Here is a 22,960-nt window from a genome sequence, read left to right as displayed (position 1 = left end):
GCATAGTAGAACCATGAGAAGGCAATCTGACATCAGTAATAATTTTTAGTACTATTAGCTTATGAAGAGACACAAAACATGGTACAATAGAGGTGGTAAATAAAAAACTGAAGAAAAATTATTCAGTGGATGTCCCTACCTCCTGCTGAGCATTCCTTGGAAACAATTTAGTTTTCAGACACTTCCTTATATTTTGCTTTGTCCTTGTTCAATTTTAGTCATCAGTCACTGGACACCAGAAATAGCAGACAAAGATTCAGTTTCATATGCATAGCTGAATGGCTGGTTTGTAAAGCACTGAACTGCAATACATAAAATTACATAAATTGCTCAAAATTCCTACATGATGCTCCCCATGACAGCGATCAGATCCATGTTAGCATGACAAAGAGCATGTCACCTTCCATCTCCCATTGAAAGACAATTTGCAGAGACCTAAGTGAAAGTCATGTCTAAATCTGTAAAACTGAAGTCGTAGTAGAGTCAGAATACCTATAAGAAAATGTAATTTTTCCAGTTTCAATTTTGTACATACATATGTTAAATAATTTATGCAAAAATCACTTCAGGTTCCATTGGTTTAGTTGCATACTCAGCAAAGAGGAAAGAAGACACTTAAACACTTTCTGAGTAAATAGTGAGGTACATTTTTAGGCCATGTGGAGAGTATGATGCAAAATGATTGTCCAGAAATGATCATATTACAAAGACCAAAGTGAAGTCAAGTTAGACAAAATCTAGTAACTTCATACAGGGCAAGATTAAAAAATAGGATAGAATGTCCTAATAGATTCCTTTGTTACTTTGGATTTCAAGGCCAAGCAACAATAGAATGGAGAAAGAAATGCTGAGTAAGCTTGGTGTTCCATCACCAGCAGCAGGAGAGGTGCTCTTCACATATAGATTTCATCCAAACTCTGAAGCTGCCAGGGGCTTTTTGGGGTTTATTCACTGGAGAATAATCAAAGAACTACAAAAAACATCAGGAGAAAAATGCTACTAAAGCAATTTTGTATATCAGAAAAGAATTAAAATATTTTTAGGAGCTTAGTTATAGCATATGCAAATTCATCTTAAATTTAAAGCATTGGAAAACCTTTCAAGTACAGAATAACTGCAGAATGATCAGATGCTCTTATAAATGATCAAATGATCAGACTGACCTAATTGACAAAGAGGTTATATAAAATATTGCCTTTCACTTAATCCAGGGTTTTAGCAGTGTTTGGAAACTTGGAGAGCCCTTTACAAAAAAAAAATGTCCTACTTGTTGAGTGAGGAATTATGGACTAGATACATGGACAGTAAGTCAGCTGCAAAAGTGCCTGAACTGGTGAGCTTAAAGGATGGTGATCAGTGCCACAAAGTCACCTGGAGGCCAGTCACTTGTGGGGTACCTCAGGGGTCAATAAGGGGACCAATAGAGACCCATAACATTGTTAATGGCCTGGATAATAGGAACCATTGCAAAATCTGCAAGTTTGTAGATGACACTAAACTGGGAGAAGTGGTTGACAGATCAGAAGGATTTGCTGCCATCCAGAGGGACTTCTGACAGAGCAGAGAAGGCCTGATAGGAACTTGATGAAATTAAAGTAATGAGAAGAAAGGCTACTCTACCTGGGGAGAACTACCTCCAGCACCAGGACAGGATGGGGATCCAAGACTGACTGGGGACCAGCTGTCTGGGGAGCAGTTTGGCAGAAAAGTACCTGGAAGTTCTTGGTCTTCCTGGTTACCATGAGGCAGAAATGTGCCCTGGCAGCAAAGCAGGCCAACAGCCCTTTAGAGCTGTATCAGGAAGAGAGCTGCCAGCAAGTGAGGCAATCTTTCCCCTCCATCCAGCACTGGTGACTCTGTATCTGCAGTAATGGCTCCAATCCAGACCTCCCTAGCACATGAGAAAGATGGAAATATAGAAGCGAGTCCAGTGAAGGACCAAAAAGATGACTAATAAAATGACTGAAGCATAATCTCTTCTCATATGAGGCTGAGAGAACTGTGATTTTTTTAGCTTGTAGAAGAGAAGGCTCAGGGAGATCTTACCAACTTGTGTAATTACCTGTAAAGAATATGGAGCTACAATATCCTCTGTGGTGTCTAGTGACAGGACAAAAGGCAATGTTCAGCAACCTGTTGTAGCTGACTGTATTCTAAGCAGGGGTGATGGAATAGATGATCTTCAGAGCCTTGAAACCTCAGCTTGGTTTAACTTGGTAAAGGCATTCAAGATCTTTTACAATGGAGGATACTCCCATAAATGCCTATTCAACTTGACAGTCATTGAATTCTGCTGAATTCGCAAATAGCTGTGGGAGATAGGAGCCAAAACCCCCTCTGTCCTACAAGTAGGAATTGCTTAGAGTATGTGGAGTGATAATACTGTCAGTCCAATAACCAAAATCTTTGCTGAGAAAGACATACATATGTATGCACACAGGCACAAACACAACTTGTACTAAGAGCTATAAAACCTACTGCAGGAAAAAAATAATGTATTATACAGTTTCTTTTCAGACATGTGTTGCTTGGTGGATAAATAAATTCATATTAATTTTGAGACTGACCAGAAAGCCAATCATTTGTTGCACCACATTCAAAAACCACAGAGACTATTGTAACTCCACCAAATATGATCTTTCTTCTAAAGAAAACTAGTTGTTCTCGTGAAGGAGTGCTGAGATGAAGCTGAGATTATACAAGTGGAACTAGTTCTCTTTAAATTCCAGGCTAAAAATGAAAAACTTTGAAAGTAAGGATCAAGATCTAAAGCTCTGTAATTTTCAAAGGAAGGCAGAGCAGACGGTATAAAACAGGATGGTCTGTTGAAAGCTACTTTTTCTGTACTGTCTTGCCACATTCTATACAAGCATGACTTTTATCATGTCCCCAAAAGATAGGGAAAAATATGCTTTGGTAAGCGACAAACTACATTTGTGAACTACTAACAGGGAATCTTCTACTTTTTTGGAATTTATCTCAAATTTCACTTTAACAAATGCAAGGAAAAGCAACTCAGGAGTATCACACTAAAGATAATGCAGTTTACTACTCTCAGCTTCTTCACAATGTAAGAAAGAGGAGATTTTGATTACAAATGGACCTCTGACAGCCAAATACAATATATTTCAAATAAAATATATTTCAAATATATCCACTTCTAAGTGGATAGCTTTAAGAGAAATGGTATGTAACTCACAGTTAGTCAATATTTAAATAGAGTGAATGAAGTAGATGTTCTCCTTCAATGAAAACTTACAAACTAGTTCTTGTGAGAAATGATAGCTTCTTAGATCATCCTATTAACTACCCTCAGTTTGCCATTGTTATGGTCCCTGTGAAATCACATAAACCCATGCCTGGAGCTGTAACTAGAGGAGATACTCCTAATCTCAGTAAGATATGGATTTCAGAAAGAAATCCTTTTTCTGTCTCTACATGCACAATACCACATAGACTCACAGTGATGGGAAAGGTACGAGTAGGCTGCAAATCTTCAGCAGTTTGAAACCACATAGCAAAAAGTAGGCACTTTCTTCCTCAAGCTATACCATGAGAATATTCTTTAAAAAGTGCTTAAATGCATCTATACACAGTAGAGAGGAAAATGACCAGTGAGATATATTCTTTTATTCATCATATTAATAGATCTTTGACATTAAATTTGGAAAAGCAGAATACAGTACTTAATGGTGCCTTTAAGAACAGTCATTGCCACGAAAGAGTGGAGCCAACCCACTTGGAGGAAAATGAAAACATCTTTCTTCAGTATTTAAGACTAAATACATAAAGAAAATAAATGCTCTTCCTCTGTCAGCTGACTCATATATAAGAGTTCTTCAGGTTTTATTATTTGGTATTTCATGGCTCTGTATTGTTATACAAACATACATGCACAACAAGGCTGTGAGCAATGGACTGCACAATAGAGAATACCTGAACATTTGAAGGTCCCTTAGATTAAAGGTCTTCTGTTGAAAATTAAAAGGCCTCTTAGGAGTGCCTTGGTTTGTTCAGCCTGGAGAAGAGAAGACTGAGATGGCCTCATTGCAGTTACAACTTCCTCAAGAGGGAAAGAGGAGGGGCAGGCACTGATGTCTTCTCTGTAGTGACCAGTGACAGGACCCAAGAGAATTGAAGGCTTGAAGTTGCGTCAGGAGAGGTTTAGGTCGGATATCAAGGAAAGGATTTTCCTCTAGAGAGTGGCTGGGTACTGGAAAAGGCTGCCCTGGGAAGAACCAGCCTAAGAGACTTCAAGAAACATTTGAATAGTGCTCTCAGGCACATGCTGTTACTCATGGGATTGTCCTGTGCAGGGTTAGGATTTGGACTTGATGATCATTGTGAGTCTCTTCCAACTTAGGATATTCTATGATTCTAGAGTACCTGAAAACAAGGGTAGTTGGAAGATTTGTTCATTTTGAGTGATACATGATTTATACAAATATTCTTCTCCATCCAAAATGGAATTTCAGTAGTAGTCATGAAGCTTTAAAATCAAACCCTACATTTGACATATTAGAAGAAATATCAATTTCCACAATGCATAATATTATTTTTCTAATGTATCACTGGCCCATACTGAGAAACAATCTATTATATAGATTTTGCATTCAATTTTTTTGTCAAAAACTACACAGCACATCAAAAGTTAATAGCACTAGGGAGTTCTGTGATTAATATGAAAACAAATGGTATATTAAAAAATTTCTTTTGTTCTTCATTCACAATGATGAAAATGCTAGGATTTAACCTTTAAGGGTTAAAGAGTTTAATCAATGTCAATGTCTGATCTTCTGAAGGCGATAAAGAACAGTCTGTCTAGCGATACCCAACAGAACATCACTTTGTCAAGCCACAAAGCACCCAAAAGCTTGTCAAGTAAGTTACCAGAAACCTCTTTGTGGTTAGAACTCAGCTCCTTCCTGCTTGACCTATTATTTGATATTTGACCACTTGGTTGCAAGACACTTGCTCTTTCCAGCTGAAATGTCACTGGGGCATCTTGTCAGCTCCCCGACATCTCGGCCTGACATACAATTTTACTTTTGTGTGCTACAAGGCAGAAAATGCAGGGCAATGGCCTTGCTTTAAATTCTGTCAGCATCAAAGATGGGCGTCACTCTTGGGTCCTACCAACAACAACAAAAAAGGAGTCTATTTGAAGGTCAAAACAGCCATTACTTTTTAGTCTTTCAGCTTAAACTAAATACATTACCTGCAACAGTGGTTTGGGAACTGTCCTTATAAAGTATATAAACATATCATCAGAAATCCTCTCTCCACAATTGTTCCTCTTTCTTATGAAATGCAGACTTGATAAAAGGGTGAGTTTTCAGCGCCTGCAGGGACCAGATTCAGTGGTTAACTTAACTTGTTCAAATAGGCAAGTGGTATCATGTAGCTTTACAAGGAGCAACCTGACCTTCTCACATTGACCAGCAGTGACATTATTGTGCAGGAAGAGAAGCAGTCACATCATTTCTGTTTTGCACAACCTGCTTAAAGTTTGCAACTAAATGCTTGTCTTCAGTTGAGCTGACAAGAGAAAAGAGGGGGCTCAGTGAACCATGGCAGGGCTGCCATGAAATGACAGGAATCATTGGCATACATTTCAAATAGCTCTCTCAATCCTATTAAAGTATTGCAGTCCTGCTTTAAAATAGACAAGTATGAAACAACTTTGATAGATAGAGACTAAAATGGCTTATTGATTTTTTTTTAAGACTGAGGAAAATTACCCAAAATGTGTCATTCTTTAACATTTAAAAATATACTACATAAAAAATGAACAACTGCAATAAATAAAAGTTTAAAGAAATAACTGCTTCAGTATGCAAAACTGACAGGTGCAGAAATGTGAACATACAAATGCACATTTTCATAAAACCATAAAATTAATGTCAAAAAATACAAACGCTGAGCTACAATTCAAAGATAGCAAAAAAATTACACTTTAATTGCATCATTTTACATTAATATAATTTTTCCCTTCTAGAAGATTATTGATACTAAGAATCTGAAAATCCATTTTCCATTGTTCTTCTGGGATTGGATGTGACATCCAGGCTGAAGAAACAGATTGAAGACAGAGAACTGTCTCTGTTTTGCATAACACTGTAGGATGTGTCAGGTTCAGCTTGCAATGCCGAAAAGTCTAGGACAGAACTCTGGTCAGGCTGAATTTCTAGCTTGGAGCCACGCTGATGTTTGAACTACCTCTTGTTTCCTGGAATGATAAATAACGTATAAAAAAAAAACAAAGCAAAAAGAGAATTTACATTTACTGTTAAATTCCTTTTACAAAGCTATGTATATGAAGTATTTGCAAGTGTTTGTTTCTTGTTTTAAACACTTACTTTGGTACCTGAGAACCAATAGTCATATTTAATAAAAAGAAACAAAGCATATTTTCTCAGGTATTCTGCCCAAGTAAGTGTTAGAAAAAAATAACCAACTGTATTTGAAGTGCTACAGAGAACTTTCACTCCCTCTTCATTACAAGTACCATATTTCTTTTTACTCAAATAAACAAATGTTTTCCAGTCTCCCCATCACTGTTACTACGAAACACATGCCATGCTAATTATGAAATGTATTTGGGTTTTTTATTAATATTTTTATCATCAATTGAAGTCAAACACTTAATACTCTTCAAATGTTAGCCTGTAAGAAAGAGGCCAGAAAATACACACTGAAGGTACATTAATGGGAACGTGATTCATATTTCAATAAGTCTCAACATTCAGTCCAATAGATAATTCAACATTAAAGAACTTCCAGCACCAAAACATCAGGCATTGTACTTTGACAGGTTATGGATAATATCAGTATATCAATACTAACAATTCTTAAAAAAATGGTAAAGAAAGACATTCTGTATTCCCCTAAACAAAGAAAAGAGGACTCAGTGCCATGTAGCTCTTCTGTCCTTTACCAATGCACTACATTGTGTGAAAATAACAAAAATTTAATCAGGTCTTATAATATGTGAAAGTATCACATGCAAAGCATAATAATGGAATAAAAAAACTGACACACTGAATGGCCATTTCAGTATCTTTGAGGTTTACAACACTCTCAGCATTTAAGGAAGAGTATAAATGCATATATAAACACACACATATTAAGGCATAAACCCATACCTACAGACACACAAACTCATATATATCTGGAGAGAGGCTGAAGGATGTGTGTATATTCATATTTCAACAAATCCAGTCTCAACATATGTATAAAGACACATTCATGAAAGATTCCTCTTTCCTCTGTTACCATTGCTGAAGAAAAATCAATTGTTGCCTCTAACACCTACTTCAACAGGTCCCTTTGATATGAACTCTTTTGATTTCCTGATTCACCACAAGCTATATTGCAGCCGCTGTAAACTACTAGGCTATGTTAGACCTTCATTAAGAACTCATACAGCAGCAAATTTAGATGACTGTTTCAAGTACATAGTTAAAATGAGGTAGTGCCCTGAGTTTTCCTAAATTTTAGATCTGATGAGGATGAGATAACCAGTAGGACTAGGAAGTAAGATCTTTAACGCTCTAGTTTTCCAGTCCTTTAGGGCTCAACTCTCTACTAAATTAGACCCCCTAAAAAGCCAATGCACAAATGAGATCTCAGCATACCAGCCGACCTGAAATGAGATCTCAGTGAAGGCTAATACACCAATTAACAGCCTCGTCTTTGTACACTATAATCAACTGACCACACACAAAATTATCTCTGAAATAAGAATCATTCATTTAAACCTTTACAACAGTATTGAAATATACAAACAACTTGTGATGTTCTAAAAAATATTCCATGTGTAAAAAAAATTAAATCAATAAGCTTCAAGCTACAAATGGGTTTCACTTGAGATAACAAATATTGAGGACAAATTTAAACATATTGGTTTGTACTGCTTTCAACACCTCAATTAATCAGCATACCACAATGAATGAAAAATCTCACACTATGATTACACTCACATATTACTCTTTTCCAAGCTGTAGTAAGGGTTTTTTTTTAAATATGGCATCAAAATCCCAGTAAAGAGATAAGAAATCAGATTTCCTTTGAGAGTTGCAAAAAAAAAAAAATTATGAAACTTAATGATTGGCAGCAAGTCAATAGACTATGTTACAGTAAAAGCTTCACTGCTGGGGGAAAAAAAAAGCTCTGGTTTAGTTATCTAGAGCCTGTGCTGTACTTCTTACAAAGAACAGAATTCTAGTCACTGAACAGAAGAGAAATCAGATTTAATAGCAATGTGATTGATGTAAAAAACAATTTTTGGCTCTTAGTCCTAATAACTGTTTTGATCCAATATCTTTATATACCCTCATGATTAATAAAAAAATAGTATTCTATAGCTTAGAAGAAAAAATACTCAGATCTGTTATAATACTCATTTTCTGAACACATACATTTACAGAGGAATTTTAAAGGCAGTTATAATTTCCCCAACAGACCTCTTTCATCATTATTAGATTTAAACACCTTTCTAAAAAGTGTTTTAAATTTACAAACTCAAATTACTATGCCAGAGCTGTGGTGATAATCCATCATATAAATATGCATTTAGGTAATTTTTCAGAGGAATTATTTATCTGAAATAAGGTGTCTGTTTGGCAGTTTTATTTACCCTGTAAGCCATACATGACTCCATCTGAACTACTGCACTTCACCAGGTAAATAGATATGTAGGACACATATGTCTTGCAAAAACATGCTTTCAAAACATTTATGTAATATAGTAATTGGTCATGTCCTGTGCACATTTTTCAAAGTTTGATCACCTAACTTTACAAAACATGTTTTCTCAAAGACAAAATCTGAAAAGTTACTCTATATTATGGAATAATTGCTTTCTAAACTTTAGGTAACCCAAACAGTTTCTTATTAGATGTGGAAAAGATTTCTAAAACAGGTTTTCTCTATTGTTGCTCTGTGACTAACTGCAGCCAAATTTAAGGTCTAGATTAAAGGTTGTCTCGTGACATATGAGCTATTTTACCACAGTCAAAACTCATTTATAGTGGGTTCCTTTATTATGATGATATTGTGACGGAATATTTTGATACCATCATTTATTATATCCTTATATTATGCTTTTATTGCAATGTCAGCCTAGCCAAAAGCATCATGTTGTGATCAAAGATGCCCATTTTGCTTTTTTTATATCTATATTTGTGGAATAACATGCACAGTTGGACACTTGAAATTAGAAGACTGTGCATGTGTTATGACAGTGGTGCAGATAATTACATAAGGAAATAAACTGTTACAAGTATATTGTTTATCTTCAATTGTAGGAGAAAATCTACAGCTGAAGCTTCAAAATTAGTCAGAACAGTTTCACCCTTCAAAATCTACACAAAGGTGATTTTACTGGACAATTTTCACAGCTTTTCAATTTCCCTCAACTACATATGTTATTACAAAATCTTCTTTTACTTCTCAGGTTTCCCACCACTAATTTTTGTCACTTCAGACTGCTTTCAAATACTCCATTTCAAAACACAGTAGCCCAAACTTCTCTATTGCTTTCTTCTGACATAAGCATGCTACCTTATTAAAAATATATATTGTTAGAAAATCAGAATAATAAATAGTGATAAGATTTTTGTGCATTAAGACTTCTGGATTATGTATGCAATAACAACTGGCATCAAATGAGGTAAAAAAGCCTTGAAACTGCTCAGAATCAGAAGAGACCAAATAAGAGAAAAAAGGGCATGAAGATTAATACTGAATACAAATTATGACAGTTCCCTGCCTCTGTGATGGTGTAAGTGTAATAACAAGTTCAGTGTTATATCTTAATGTAAATGAAACAAAATTGTTGAATTACAAGGCCAAAGAGTGATCTGTAATTAAACCAGAATACAGGACACATGGGTGTGTGAGGAGCCTGTCAGTAAACATAAATGCAGAGGGAGGACCCACTTTAGTTTCTTCAGAATTCTAGCAACTCCTAAAATCTCTGCAAATGCAGTAGCACAGTTTCGCAAGAGTAGGAAGAATTTTAAGTTAAACAGAGATGCAGAGAATGGTGGGGGGAAAGTGAGAAACGGTCAATATTTTCCACAATTGATTTCTGATACACATTCCTCTCAGCCCAACTCCACAACATACAAATACACAGTAATACAGGTAGATAGCAGATCAAATGGCCAATAATATTCTTTTCAGCTTCTGCCACCTATGCTATCCTTGCAGCCTGCATGATTTCACTGGTGCAAATCAATTCCAGTGAGTGTAAAAAAAAAGAACCACTGTCTTTAATAACCATTTTGCAGCACTTTATGTGGAAACCCTATTTCCCTATAGAGGAAGATGTACATTTTCAGATCATTCACAACCTCCTACTCAGACTGCTATTTCCAAAACTGAGTTGCCTTTTGCCAGATAATGCCAAGGGACTTCTAGTATACTGAGCCTTTTTTTTTCTTTTTTTCTATCTGTTAAAAGTGGCTCCAAGAGCCATTTCTTACTTCCTTATTTGAAATAATCAAATGCTACAAATGGGTATTTAAAATGAAAAGTATTACTTGTGGATGGATATCGGTGTAATACAGTGTTAGTTACAAACTTTTGCAAACCAGGAATTGTATGATGGAAACTGAAAAGTTTGCTTCCTGTGTCAGTGATCTTGCAATTCTGTATGCTGAGGCAGTAGTACTAAATTGGTGATCTGACACTATGTAAGAAACTGGTAACATTCGGTATAAATTTTAATTGTCAGCACTCTTGCCTGGATTGTGCAGACAATTTGCTATCAGAGAATAATTCAGTGGGCTGCCAGCTCATTCCATACTAAGTCAGAAAGATAGATACACAACACAGTTTGGATGCTGCTAGCCAACAATACTAATGGCTCTTTTCACCATCAAGAATTCCCTCTTCCACTTACAGGAGTTTTTAAACAAGTATAAGTCTGTAATATAGGGAAATAACAATTTTTTCTTACTTTCCTAATGCTCCTGCATTTAATTCATTCAGTGAAATCACACTCTGGAGGCTTAATTAAAAGCAATTAAGAGAAAGATTTCACTATATATTGTATTATTTAAAAAAAAAACCCTGTTTCATTCAAACATATTTAAACCTGGTATGCTTGAAGAACACACAGGATTGGCTGTATTATAATGCCAGCTGAACACTTTATCTTCAATGTTTTGTTGGCTTAAAGACAAATAACTTGGTTCTGCATTGCTAATTTTGATGTTTTCTAAAACTTTTGGCCAAATTCCACACACAGCCTATACTGTAAGCCTTTGTTCCAGATGCTTCATTGGGAACCGGGAAATTTCCCCATTTTAGGTCAAATTCACTGCATGATGCTGTTAATACCAAAATATTAGACAAACAAAGCTGTGCTCTTTTTTTCATGGTGAAATGATTGGTCTGTTTTGATTTCAATCCAAGTTTCTAAAATCTTGGGTATTCAGTACTTTTAGAGCTTTTACTACTTCAGAATTTAAGTTCTTAGTACGTTTTGCCCATGATACCTACCACTGTCTTTCCACTTGTTCATGAGTGGAAGCAACTTCTGCTTATTTATTTATTTGTTTTGAATCAGGGTGGCCAACCCAAATGACTGTTTCTTTACTTTGTTCTGCATGCTGCAAACAACACTGAAAGGTACTCTATGCTTCACAGCAGTGTGTAAGATCATCCCTGCTTTTAACTTATGACTCTCTTGCTTCCAAAGAAGGCTTCCCTACTATATGACTTTTCCTCCAGCTTCTCGTTTCCTTACATCAGTATGTCATTCATGGTTCCCTCTTAGCACTCCATTTCTTTCTAGCAAGAAGGGGAGGAGGGGACTACAATCAGAGACTAAAAGACTCACAATGCTATAGTAAGGCACCACCAGCTCACAAAGTAGTCCCCCCCCTGCTTAGCCTTTTCTTCTGGGAAAAGAGTGCCTATTCCACTAGTTATAGTGTCAAACTTCATAATCTCATGAGATATGTATTCAGCCATCATCCCAGCTCCTATCCAGTGTGACTGTCTGACGTAAGCCTTCAAAGTTTCATCTGAGTTGCATGTATAGTGCTGCTCTAGCAGAAAAAGGAAAGAAGTATATTTACATTCATTTTGCCAAACATTAGCATCTTCTGTCCAATCATTTGAATGCAGAAGTGTTAGGAGAAAACAGCTTAGAGAACAAGGGTTGACACATACAGTGTGAAATCTTAAGGTGCTTGAATGCAATGAGGGAGAAAGTGAGACAGAACCACATTTCATCTCCCTAACTGTGCTACAGTCCACATGAACTTTGTGACAGGTCTCTGTCTCTCAGCCACACTTCACTAGCTTCTGCTGACATTCAGCTGTCAGACAGCAACCCTTTACCATGCCCCTAACATGCTCTACAGCTTCACCCAATTAACTCGCTTTCACTTGACATTGCAGCAAAAAGCTTCATAATAGGTGGTCAAGGTGCACGGTGTCTGCTTGCCCTCTAACTGTTCAGGCACAGCAAAATGCTACCTTCCTTTTTGTCTGTTTGCGACGAACCGGCGCAACTACAATTTAGGCATTCTGCTACTAAATGGAACAAGTATAGTGGACCTTTACCAGAAGTGCATTTATTAATCTCTCACCAAAAACTATCCTGGAGCTAATAATCACAGCAATGTTGGCAAAAAAAGAAATTATACCGATCCAGTAAAATACTTCAATCACTTAACACTTAACAAAAATATTCTGTAACAGCAATTTTGTTTCAAGGGGAAAGAGGGGAAAAAGTAATTTATTTACAATAGTAGCACTTAACAACATAGAGGAGGAAGGCTGCAAACAATGAAAGTGTCTTTATGACTCAGCTTTCTTGCATTAAAAAATCTCTAGGTATGCAAAAGATTAATTTTTCCTATGCATTTCTGCCAAATACACAATATTTTTAGGAGTAGTTTTAGAAATATGGATCTATATAGTTAATAAAATAAATTATCTATTAAAAATATGGAAATCAACATTTTAGGACTTACTTGACAGCTTGTAGAAAAATAACACCAAAACTCACCATTTCTTTGCTGACAGATGCTTTGAGAATACTTTGATTTGCTCACTAGTTCTGTCAAGTATATTTCCATATAAATATACAGAGTAGGTCAGAAAAGTCCCTTTAAAAGTCCATATGTATGCAATAAGTATTGATGACACTCAAGTGCTCTGTGCTGAAGAGGGTGGAAGAGTCTGAATTGAGCACTGGTGTCTGGATAGTGAAATTATGAAAACCACTATAGCAAATAGCTTCTACTGCCCTTATGGGTTTCAACTACCTCAATTCCAGCAAGACAGATTATCCACATAGCCCTTTAAAATTCTGGTTTGCTAAACTACAGCAAGCTCACGTAGGTTATGCATTCTATTTTCTTTCCTATCTACAGGGAAAGTCTCCTTGCAGTTCTCTTTAAAAATCTTTGAAAGGGCATTTTTTCCACTCAAGAATTTTTATTTTCACAAAGAGAAGCAGACATCAAGACTGTAGAAAGCAGAAGCTCAAGATATGTCCTAAGCATGAAGTAAGGAAAAAAAGAAAGGAAATACATTGATTAAGATGAAAAGCAGACTCCTCTCATGACAGGAATTTATGGGAAGAACATAGAACCAACCTGTCTTTATGAAAGGTGGTAAAAAGCAGCAAAACATAAAGAATTGGAACTCACCTCTGGAAGAAGCTGCTAACACAGAAGTGAATAGTTTTGAAGTAATGAAGAAAATAAAGTGAACACCTCAATCAGATTCCATGTAGGAAAATGGCATTACTCAGAACTAAAATGAAGTGTCAGGGACATGCATGGCCTCATAGTGAATAATATTACTGTAGATCTTGTAAGTGAACAAATATTATTTTGGTTCAGTAGGTATTGAGATTATAATCTGGTGCTGTTTGTAATCCTGAAATGACAAGAGAAATGCTGATGCCAAGATTTGCCAGCCTTTACTATCTGCTACTGAGGAGTAGATCAAAGTTTACTCTTTGGAGACAGTGGAACTAGGACCATAAACTGGATACAGACATGGTTTATGTAACATATCTGCACCTATTTGAAAAGCAGACTGACTGGTATCTCATATATAAAATACAAACACTTGCATTTTAAGTCAGAACACCTGCAGAGTTGCGTTAGACTACATGCTAATCTGAATCTCAGTTAATCTAAATAACTGTATTAAACTGAGTAGTCTCTTTAGAAAGATCCTCTAGTCATGGAGCAAAGAATTACTGACTTATACCACATGTTTCTATGTGAGTTAGTGTTACTGCCAATTTAATTTTCTCAAAATGGAGGTTTATTTTTAAAATCATCAAGGTATTAGGAGAACAAAGGGTTCCATCCTTTCAGCAGTGGCCAATGCATGTAGATTTTCTGGATAGCCCACTGCAGATGTGGAGGTTTCTACCTCCTAGCCAAAATCCTGATAAGGGCTCTATCCCACTCCACCATAAATTAGATTAAAGACAGATTCACCAGAAAGAGGTACATTTGGCTCCCTGTAGGTTTAGTATAGTTTTCTAAGCTTTGTTTGCTTATTCAAGGCAAGTACTTTAATATTCATTGATCCCCAATAAAATTTAGCTGAAGTAACTTCAGGAGAGAATTATTCCTTCTCCCACAGATTACATGCAATATCTAAAGCAGTGTATCTTCAATAGAGTTCTAAAGGGCAGTTTCAGTTTTATAACAGTAATGATCAGGAAAAACAGTAAGCTTTCCAGCAATATTGCTTATGAAGTTGATATCTGAATATCAGATATCAGTTGATATCTGAATAGCCTAGGAAAAATATTTTAGGCTCTGTTTCAGTTGATGGCTAATATGTAGGTCTTCGGTACATTCAAGATCCAAATTACATTAACTGGGCAAGGAATCAAGCTTATCAGTTATAAACAACTTGAGTGTGGGTGAGCTAGGTTTACTGTCTCTGTTGTTTTTGGCCAAATCTATATATGCAATTATATTCCAGACTGAAATTAAATTTTAAAAATCTAATAATTACTTGAACAGTACTTTTTATACTTACTAGATTCCTGAGCAAAGCCTCCAAGAATTGTTCTTAGCTCAGGTACTAAATCGTCTCTTTCTGTGAGACTCAATATGCAGTTCAAGTGAGTCCACTAGGCAAACGGAACTAATATTTCCTGCATACCAATCATATTTTAGATGAATAAACATTAAAAAAGTGCTAATGCTTTCCTATATATTTAAGCCAAATGTGTGTTCTGAAAGCAAAGTTAAAAGCAACAAAAAACCCCAAAAACAAAGAAAAACACTACCACCACATGCTACAAACAAACAAATAAAAACAGCCCAAAACTCAGAAACCATCAACACATACAACACTCTAAACTTTCATTCAGTCATGAAGAACCTAGAAGAAGATTTGAGAAAGTGTTTTTCAGCCTTTTGGTTTGTAAAACCATAAAGGTAGAATACAAGTTTAAAAAATTAGGTTTTCTAAAACAACCCAACAAAACTCCCAAAACAGGGATGTTTCAGTAATTTGGTGTGCCTTGTACATTGCAGAACTATACCTTCAATTCCTTTACTCAGAGCTCCCATTGAGATTAGTCTTCTAAAACATCTCATATTTAAAGCACAGAAAACTTCAGCAAGTTATTAAATTAAACTCAAAATACTTAAAGCAACAGGATGTTTTGACATATACAAATTAAAACTAAACTGTATTACTTGATGCGTCAGGAAACTTCGCAAAGCCCTGGTTAAGTTACAATGTTTAATGTTCAGACTCCCAAAAGAATGCAATGGATTTAATAGACCTTGTGAAAGGAAACTTGACGTCACACAGGCTTTGAAAGACTAATAGGCCCCTCACCATAAGCATATAAGCACCATACAAGATGATCCTTCTGTGATCAAAGGAGACCCTCAGTACTAACAAAAGCTGAAAAATTAGTGAATTATTTCATTATTGTGGTTCTGGCCTTCAGAAACTCTATGTGCCAAATCATCTTCATTACCTAGATAGGATAAAAGTCTTTCAAAATACTGCTGCATATACAAATTTAAGACAGGTAAGTATTGCAATATCAGCTTTGTGGCAACATTTACTGAGTCATCTATGAGTTTATGGCAAACTTCAGTTGAGACCCAGATCCAAAGGTGTGGTGTCTGAAATCAGTGTGGTTTTAAGATTTCTATAGGCTTCTCTGAAAATAGGAATTCTTTTAGGAATTCAAGAAGTTACACCATCTGAAAAGGATGAAATGGAATCACTGCATCTTCATAACATCACTGCTTTCCTAATATCACATATATCAAGGAAACTCTGCTGGTGATTAACCACACTATTTGTGACCATATTTTCAGTAAATTTTATTATTCACTGTTCATTTTAAAGATATCCTCTCTTCCACCACAAGGAAGAAAAAAAAAAAAAAAAACAGAGGGGTGAATTGATTGCTTGAGCAAAAGAGGCTCCTATCTTTCCAAATGGTTGCATTTCTGAAACAAGTCAAGAAACACCCCAAATTCTTGTAAAATAGGGAAGTGAAATTACAGTTTAAGGAGCACATTTCTTTCTAAATCAATTTCTTCAACTGGACTGTTAAATAAACTGAAGAAAACAAATGTTATTTGAATAATCAAGATCATTATCATAATAAATCATAATAACAACCTTTTAGCTGACAGTAAAGCTCTTTACCCTATGGAGTGCCCATTTCCCATTTTAAAAATTTGTTCAATGATTAGTTTATTGAACAGGTCAAACTGCTCCACAGAGTTCAGTCTCTGGAGAAAACAGGTCCTCACTATGATCAACTATAAAAACTGTGCCTTCTCTACATAATCTGGGTTTCACTGAATTCAATTAAAAATGTTTATACATAACTTAGAAACAACAATAAATAAATAAATAAACAAACCCTCGATGGGTAAATATTAAACAGTGTGTCTTAAATATGTAAGACTCAACAAAAAGAAAGATGAAGATGTAACTTGCTGTCTGTATTCTCTTAAATCACGCCAACATTACAGGAATAAAATTATGTGTTAAGAACAATATTATGCTTTGCACACTAACTGAATTTCCTGTGTATCTCTGTGAGTTGTACTCTCTAATATATTTCAAAGGTTTCGTTTTTCTTCATTTGTCACATTAACTTTTATGCTTGAAGTACAAAATGCAAGCAAATGGAAGCAGGCAAATATATTTATTTTTTCAAGAAATATGTTACTCTGCCACAAACATGTCACAGAAAGGAACGCAAAGGTATTTTTCACAGTTGAAGAGGATGGAAATATGCACAATTATAGGAGAAGGCAGGGGAAAACAGCAATAGGAAAACAATTTCATAAATTCTAGAAAGGTGCAAAATAAAGTTGACTGCTGTGGTTTGCATCTATCCTTCTTTACCCCACTCACTATCTCTCTTTGACCTAAAGAGGATCCACCCTCCCCTGTGTGGACTAGCGAGGTTAGTTCTGACAGTAAAATCTGCTGGGGGACAATAGAGACAACACTTGTGCTCCTTGTGCTCCCACGACCTTACCCCTAGCACAGACTGCACCAGATGCAGAAACTAAGAGGAGACAGAGCATCAGAGACAGCTGTGTCCTGTGGAGGGAAGGCTGACTGCTAGCTGGCACCAAATGATCTGGTGGTGGGACTATGACTGCCTCTCTGCCATCCAGAGGGAAACATGAACCTCTTACCACGAGATTTTCCTTTACAAAACCTAAAGAGTGTATGTGTGTCTGTGTGTTTGTCTACATACATATGTTTTTAAATTTAATCATTATTTTTCTTAATGGGTGCATGTAATAATAGCCATGCTACGTTACAGGCACATGCTGCACATATGCATTTCTGAGGCTAGCTGAGAAAGAGACAGGCTCCTGGCAACACTGCCCTAGGTCATACTCTAATCTTTTTCTCCCCTGTGATCTAGGCAGTGAGCTAGTAGTATAAAGTAAACAGGAACAGCAAAAAGACAACAAAAAATTGTCTTTCTATTATCTATCATCCTGATCAAGTGAATCTACAGGGTGCATCTACACATCTTGCACTCTTTATCAAAGCTAATATCTGAAGATCAGCACTGAATTTTCTCCTCATAAACAGTGCTTTAAATACTTAGCTTGGAACATAAAACCAAACAGGTGTGAAAACAAGAAAATAATTATTCACAACAGTATAACTTGCAGGATTTAAATTTAAAATGTCAAGAAAATATCAGAAAGACAACAGACTGGATTGCATGGATTCACTCACCATTTAAGCATCTATGTTAGACTCATTCAGGCACAGCTATGCTTTAATCCCCTCCAAAAATTTCTCAGCAAATTCAGAGTCTCAGAACAAACAGACATCCCCTTTATGTTTAACCCACAGTTTAGCAGGAAATAATAGAAGCTTCCCGGCTCTCTTTCTTGAAATAACTTCTTCAAAAGGGAGGAGGAAGCACCTTCTGGCCTGAGTAAAAGTCCTTGAGTCTGGAAAGAAGTGAATTTGTCTGCCTTTGTAGAGAATATTCCTTTTCTTCTATAAAGACAGTAAAATGGTGTCCTTGGCTCTGTTCTTTTGTAAAAACTTTTTACCAGGGTTAAATGTCCTGGTCTATAATATCCAGTTCTTGGAATAACAGCCTGTCTAGCACTCCCAATACTTTCATTTCTACTACAGGATTAACAATGTATGTAATAATATATGAATTTTCCTTTTAATTTGATGTCCTGGAAATGCTCCTTTGATAGGTGTGGGAAGAAGGCAAAAGAAACAGCAGTGTGTAGCCAACAGGAAGCAAATGTATGGGGCTGATGAATAAAACTCATTGCATATTACCATTGAAAGACATTTCAAAAGAGTAGTGCAAAGGTGTCTAATAAGGAAAAAGCCATCACATGGTTGTCTCCTGACTTACAGCTGCTCTCCACAGCAACTGGGACATTTCTGAAACATTCTTTTTCAGGAAACCCCACCTCATATTTGCAAAGAAAATAGAAGACTAGCTCATTCCAGCATTCCTCTGAAAACTGAACAAAATAAAGTGCAGGCATACACTGCCTTGCTCTCCACTAATCTGCTGCAGGCAGAGAATGAATGCATGATGATCTTTTACAGGACAAACTTCAACCTACACTTTAGACTTGCTTCCTTATCCAAATCATTAGTTTCTCAAAAATTTCCCATTAGTTGTTCCTGAAGGTACTATTGTTGCACTGGCCTGTATTTAGGGTAAGAGATGAAAACAACTTTAGCTTCCAAGTTTCTTGTTTTCAGTCCTGGGAACTGAGGATTCTTGTTTGTGAGCTGGTAGTTCCAGTACCTCACTAGGAACACATTTCTAATGCCACAGAAATGCAAACCATGAAGGAAAAAAAAGGAAAGGAGATTACCTTCCTGAAAACATGACCCTCCTTTTTTGTGACTTCGCCAATGACTTGAAAGATTTGTTTTGTGCTTAACAGCGGAACAAACCTGCGGTCATTTAGGAACTTCATGGTTTCCATTAAACCACACAGCATGGACATTTGTAATTTCATAGCAACAGTGAAGTGAGAATGTAGATCTTACTTTTTCAAAGTACCGACCTCTGCTGAAAGTTAACACCCACACACATTCTCTCACATTCCTTAGCCAATTCATGTCATTAAGGAGAGCTGAAGAACAGACCAAACAAAGGAAAAAAAACAAACTAAAACAAACCAAAACAAAAAAAAAAATCCCACAAAACCCAAACCAACCCCACTTAAGCCTCTTCCTTAAGCACTAAGTAAAATGAAAGTAAAATGCTAAAAGTGGAAATGTAATGTTTAAATGCAGCTCTCTTTCTGTCCATCTACAGTGTTTACAGTATTAACCCTCAACTGAAAAACTGAATTGTTGGAAACCACCTAATTACCCAAACATTTACCTCTCTGCAGGTGTAAATACATGGGCCTAATAAGCCTTCCCACTGTGAAAGCAGTTATTTAAATTATATTAAAATATTAAAAACTATTTAATGAGCTTTTTTCCCCTAAAGTAAATTGAGTGTGTGCCTTAACCTGCTTCAGGCAAAGGAAGTTTCAAACATATTGGTTTTGAAACTAGCCATTATTTCCCATGTTGCAAAAATGGCAATTTTATTTCCCAACAGCAAATGAAACTGTCAGGAAAATTTAGATGCAATAAAATTGGGTGGTTAAACCAACATGCTGGATTTGGAATAAAACTGAATTAAAGGAATTAAAATTAAGCATTATGTCAGTCAAACTTTAGAAAAAACTATTTGAAATGGGGGAGGGGGATGTGTTGGAGTAGGGGTTTTTTTGCAAAAGTTAGCTTTTGGACTTGGTGAGGTCCACCCATAACTACCTATTTTATGTCCATCAACTGTGTCACATTTGAAATTTGCGCAATGAAAAATATTTTGCATAAAATGTGTTGCTTCTGGCAACATTTCTGCCTAAATAAAAAGTTGTCAGGCAGTGTGTGACTTTAGTGGTACAGAGTTTTAAAATGGTGGCTTCAGTCCAAGGCTAGCTAATAACGGCTGACATGCACTGGAATCTTGAGGCCTAAATCAACATTGTTTTCACAGCTGTAATTAAGCCACCTAATCAGAAGCACATTTTGACGGGACAGTTTCTGGAAGCCAGACATTACAATTTCTTATGCCTGGAGCGCAGTGGCTCATGAGAGGTCCTCATTTAATTTCAGGTTTTTTAAAAAAAAGGCTGTAAAATGAAAAGAGTATAAAAAAAAGCAGTGTACGGCTGTTGAAATGAAGCAGGCCTATGTGTTCATGTCTTGACCAACCCTGCATCCCACCCTGCTTCGGCTCTCTGCCGAGTCCCCAGCTCTCAAGTGGCAGCTACACACAGTGAGATTAAGGGCTTCTGCCAAAGTCAACAGATGAGCTGGTCTGAACTGGCTCTCTGTGTGTTCTGATTGTAAATTGTGCTGGTGATGATTAGAGAACTCTAACACAGGATGTCAACTCTTAAAACTGTCCAGAGAAAATATTTTATTTTTTTTTAAAGTTCAGGAAATTTTTTTAACTTCTTTTGTGGCTTGGTACATAGTGTTGTGTCTATAACTTTCAGATGATTCAAACATGAATTCACACAAATTAAGCAACTATATTATTAAAAAAAATACACTGTTACTTGGTCTCATTGGACATACTTCCCTCATTTAGGAATGTTTACATAGCAGTGCTGCTGCAGAATGCAACTCTTTGACTAGTACAATACAGCAGTCTTGTGCTTCTTCCATGTGCCAAGTGGAAGACAGCCCCAAAATTCAGACTATCAACTACTTTTGTTGTATGATTATCAGTTTGGGACACTGGCATACCTGCTTCAACAGCTACACTGTCTCGTTTTTTTTCTGGAGCACAGCTACATTGGTGACTGTAACATAAACTTTCAACCCCAGAGGCCACTGTAAAACTATCAATATGAAGGCACCAGTCACAGGGGTCTGATTACATTTGGTTCTGCACTTTAATTACATATGGATTCTATTAACTGAACTTTTTGCCTTATAGGCAACATTTTAATCAAATTACTATAATTTTCAAATATAATAGTCTGACAAGTTTAAAGTTCATGCACCTAGAATATTGAGTATCAAAAAATTTTTGCATAGAAAAGGAACCACTCTTTACAAAATAGCAAACATGTTGTTGGATTACTGTAACTGCTTTTTACAACATTACCCTAAGTTGCAGAATGTGAGTTATAATACAGGTTGTTGTTGTTGTTGTTGTAAGTAGTAGTAGTAGCAGTAGTATTATTTTAAACTATATAATTTATCCTGTTTAGCTACAACTATTACTTGTGTAAGCAATACCAGGTGACCAAGTGATCATTTGCATTAGGTTTTGTGCATTCCTTGCCTATGCAGTAAGGCTGGCAAGTTGTTTTAGACAAGTAAAGGGATGATTGCCTCTCGCAATTAAGAGATGAATATTGTGTGTATGTTAAGAGAAGATTTATTGATGTCATGTTACTCTGATTTGTTGTTTAGATGTCCTCCGTTCTCCCTATAGTGGCCTTTCACCGCCTCTGTATTGCTGCCACCAGGCAGCCTGGGTTGTGCAGAACGTGTGGAGAGAAGGTGTGTACCTGAGCCCCTTGCATGGGGCCGTTGGGAATAGGGAAAGGGGGACATAGCGTGACAACACCTGACCTCCAATCAAGTTACAAAAAAGTGTCCACCAAAGGACGGTGAAGAAGAGTTGGCTGACAGACTTTAGGAGGGGTCAGCGCTGCCTGATGCAACCACCAGGGATAAAAAAGGCAAAGCAGCCATTTTTATGAACAAGTTCGTAGCAGCCAGTCACCAATCCCCAGTGTGCTGTCCTTTTTCCATATTCAGTCCTTTGCTGTATTTTTTTAAGGCTTAATAAACCTTTGAAAGCAAGAGTCATTTCTTACAAAGTGATGCCCAATTACTTAAAGTTAGGAAAGAAATGCAAATATTTCAATAAAAACAGAATTTCAGGAAGATATTATTGGTGGATTCAGTCTTACAGAGACATTAAACTTAGTAAATCTTATGAACAGTTTTCTGTTTTCACTTTTCTGATATTTCCACACTTTCATGTTTATGACTATCTCAATAGTCGGGAAATTTTCCCTGTGGGCCTGTCATATTTTTCTTTACTTACTATTACTTCAGGAACATTCCATAGCAACTAAACACTGGGAAGTAACAATACTGAGCAAAGTTATGATTATTGACATCCATATTTACTGAATTCTGCCTAAGACTATTTCCAGGAAAACACATGTAACAAAGAGTAACAAAAACAGCAAGTCTAATTACTTTCTGTAAGGCAATTTAAAAAACCAGTATCTCCAAATCTTTCCTGAAACAAATTCAAATGTGCATAAGACTATGTGAGGCAGTGAAAAAGCCAAGGAGACTGTGTTGGTTTACCACAGCCTGGTTTTTGGTAGTGGTAGGGGGCCCCAAAGACAGCTCCTATGAG

The 22,960-nt window shown here is 36.3% G+C and overlaps 1 protein-coding gene across 1 annotated transcript in view; it reads right to left on the bottom strand.

Moving 5' to 3' along the window:
• Window positions 1-6,121: 6,121 nt before the first annotated feature.
• Window positions 6,122-22,960, bottom strand: part of CCDC171 (coiled-coil domain containing 171) — a 151,560-nt gene continuing 134,721 nt past the window's right edge. The window contains exon 24 of the mRNA XM_084224916.1: window positions 6,122-6,229. Within this exon, the coding sequence (XP_084081042.1) occupies window positions 6,216-6,229 (14 nt within the window). The 3' untranslated portion in view covers window positions 6,122-6,215. The remainder of the gene's footprint in view (window positions 6,230-22,960) is intronic.

This window comes from Fringilla coelebs, assembly GCF_963513975.1.
Source record: "Fringilla coelebs genome assembly, chromosome: Z".
Taxonomy (NCBI): Eukaryota; Metazoa; Chordata; class Aves; order Passeriformes; family Fringillidae; genus Fringilla; species Fringilla coelebs.
The sequence above is the reverse complement of the archived record's forward strand: the minus strand, read 5'-3'. Positions and strand labels throughout refer to the sequence as shown.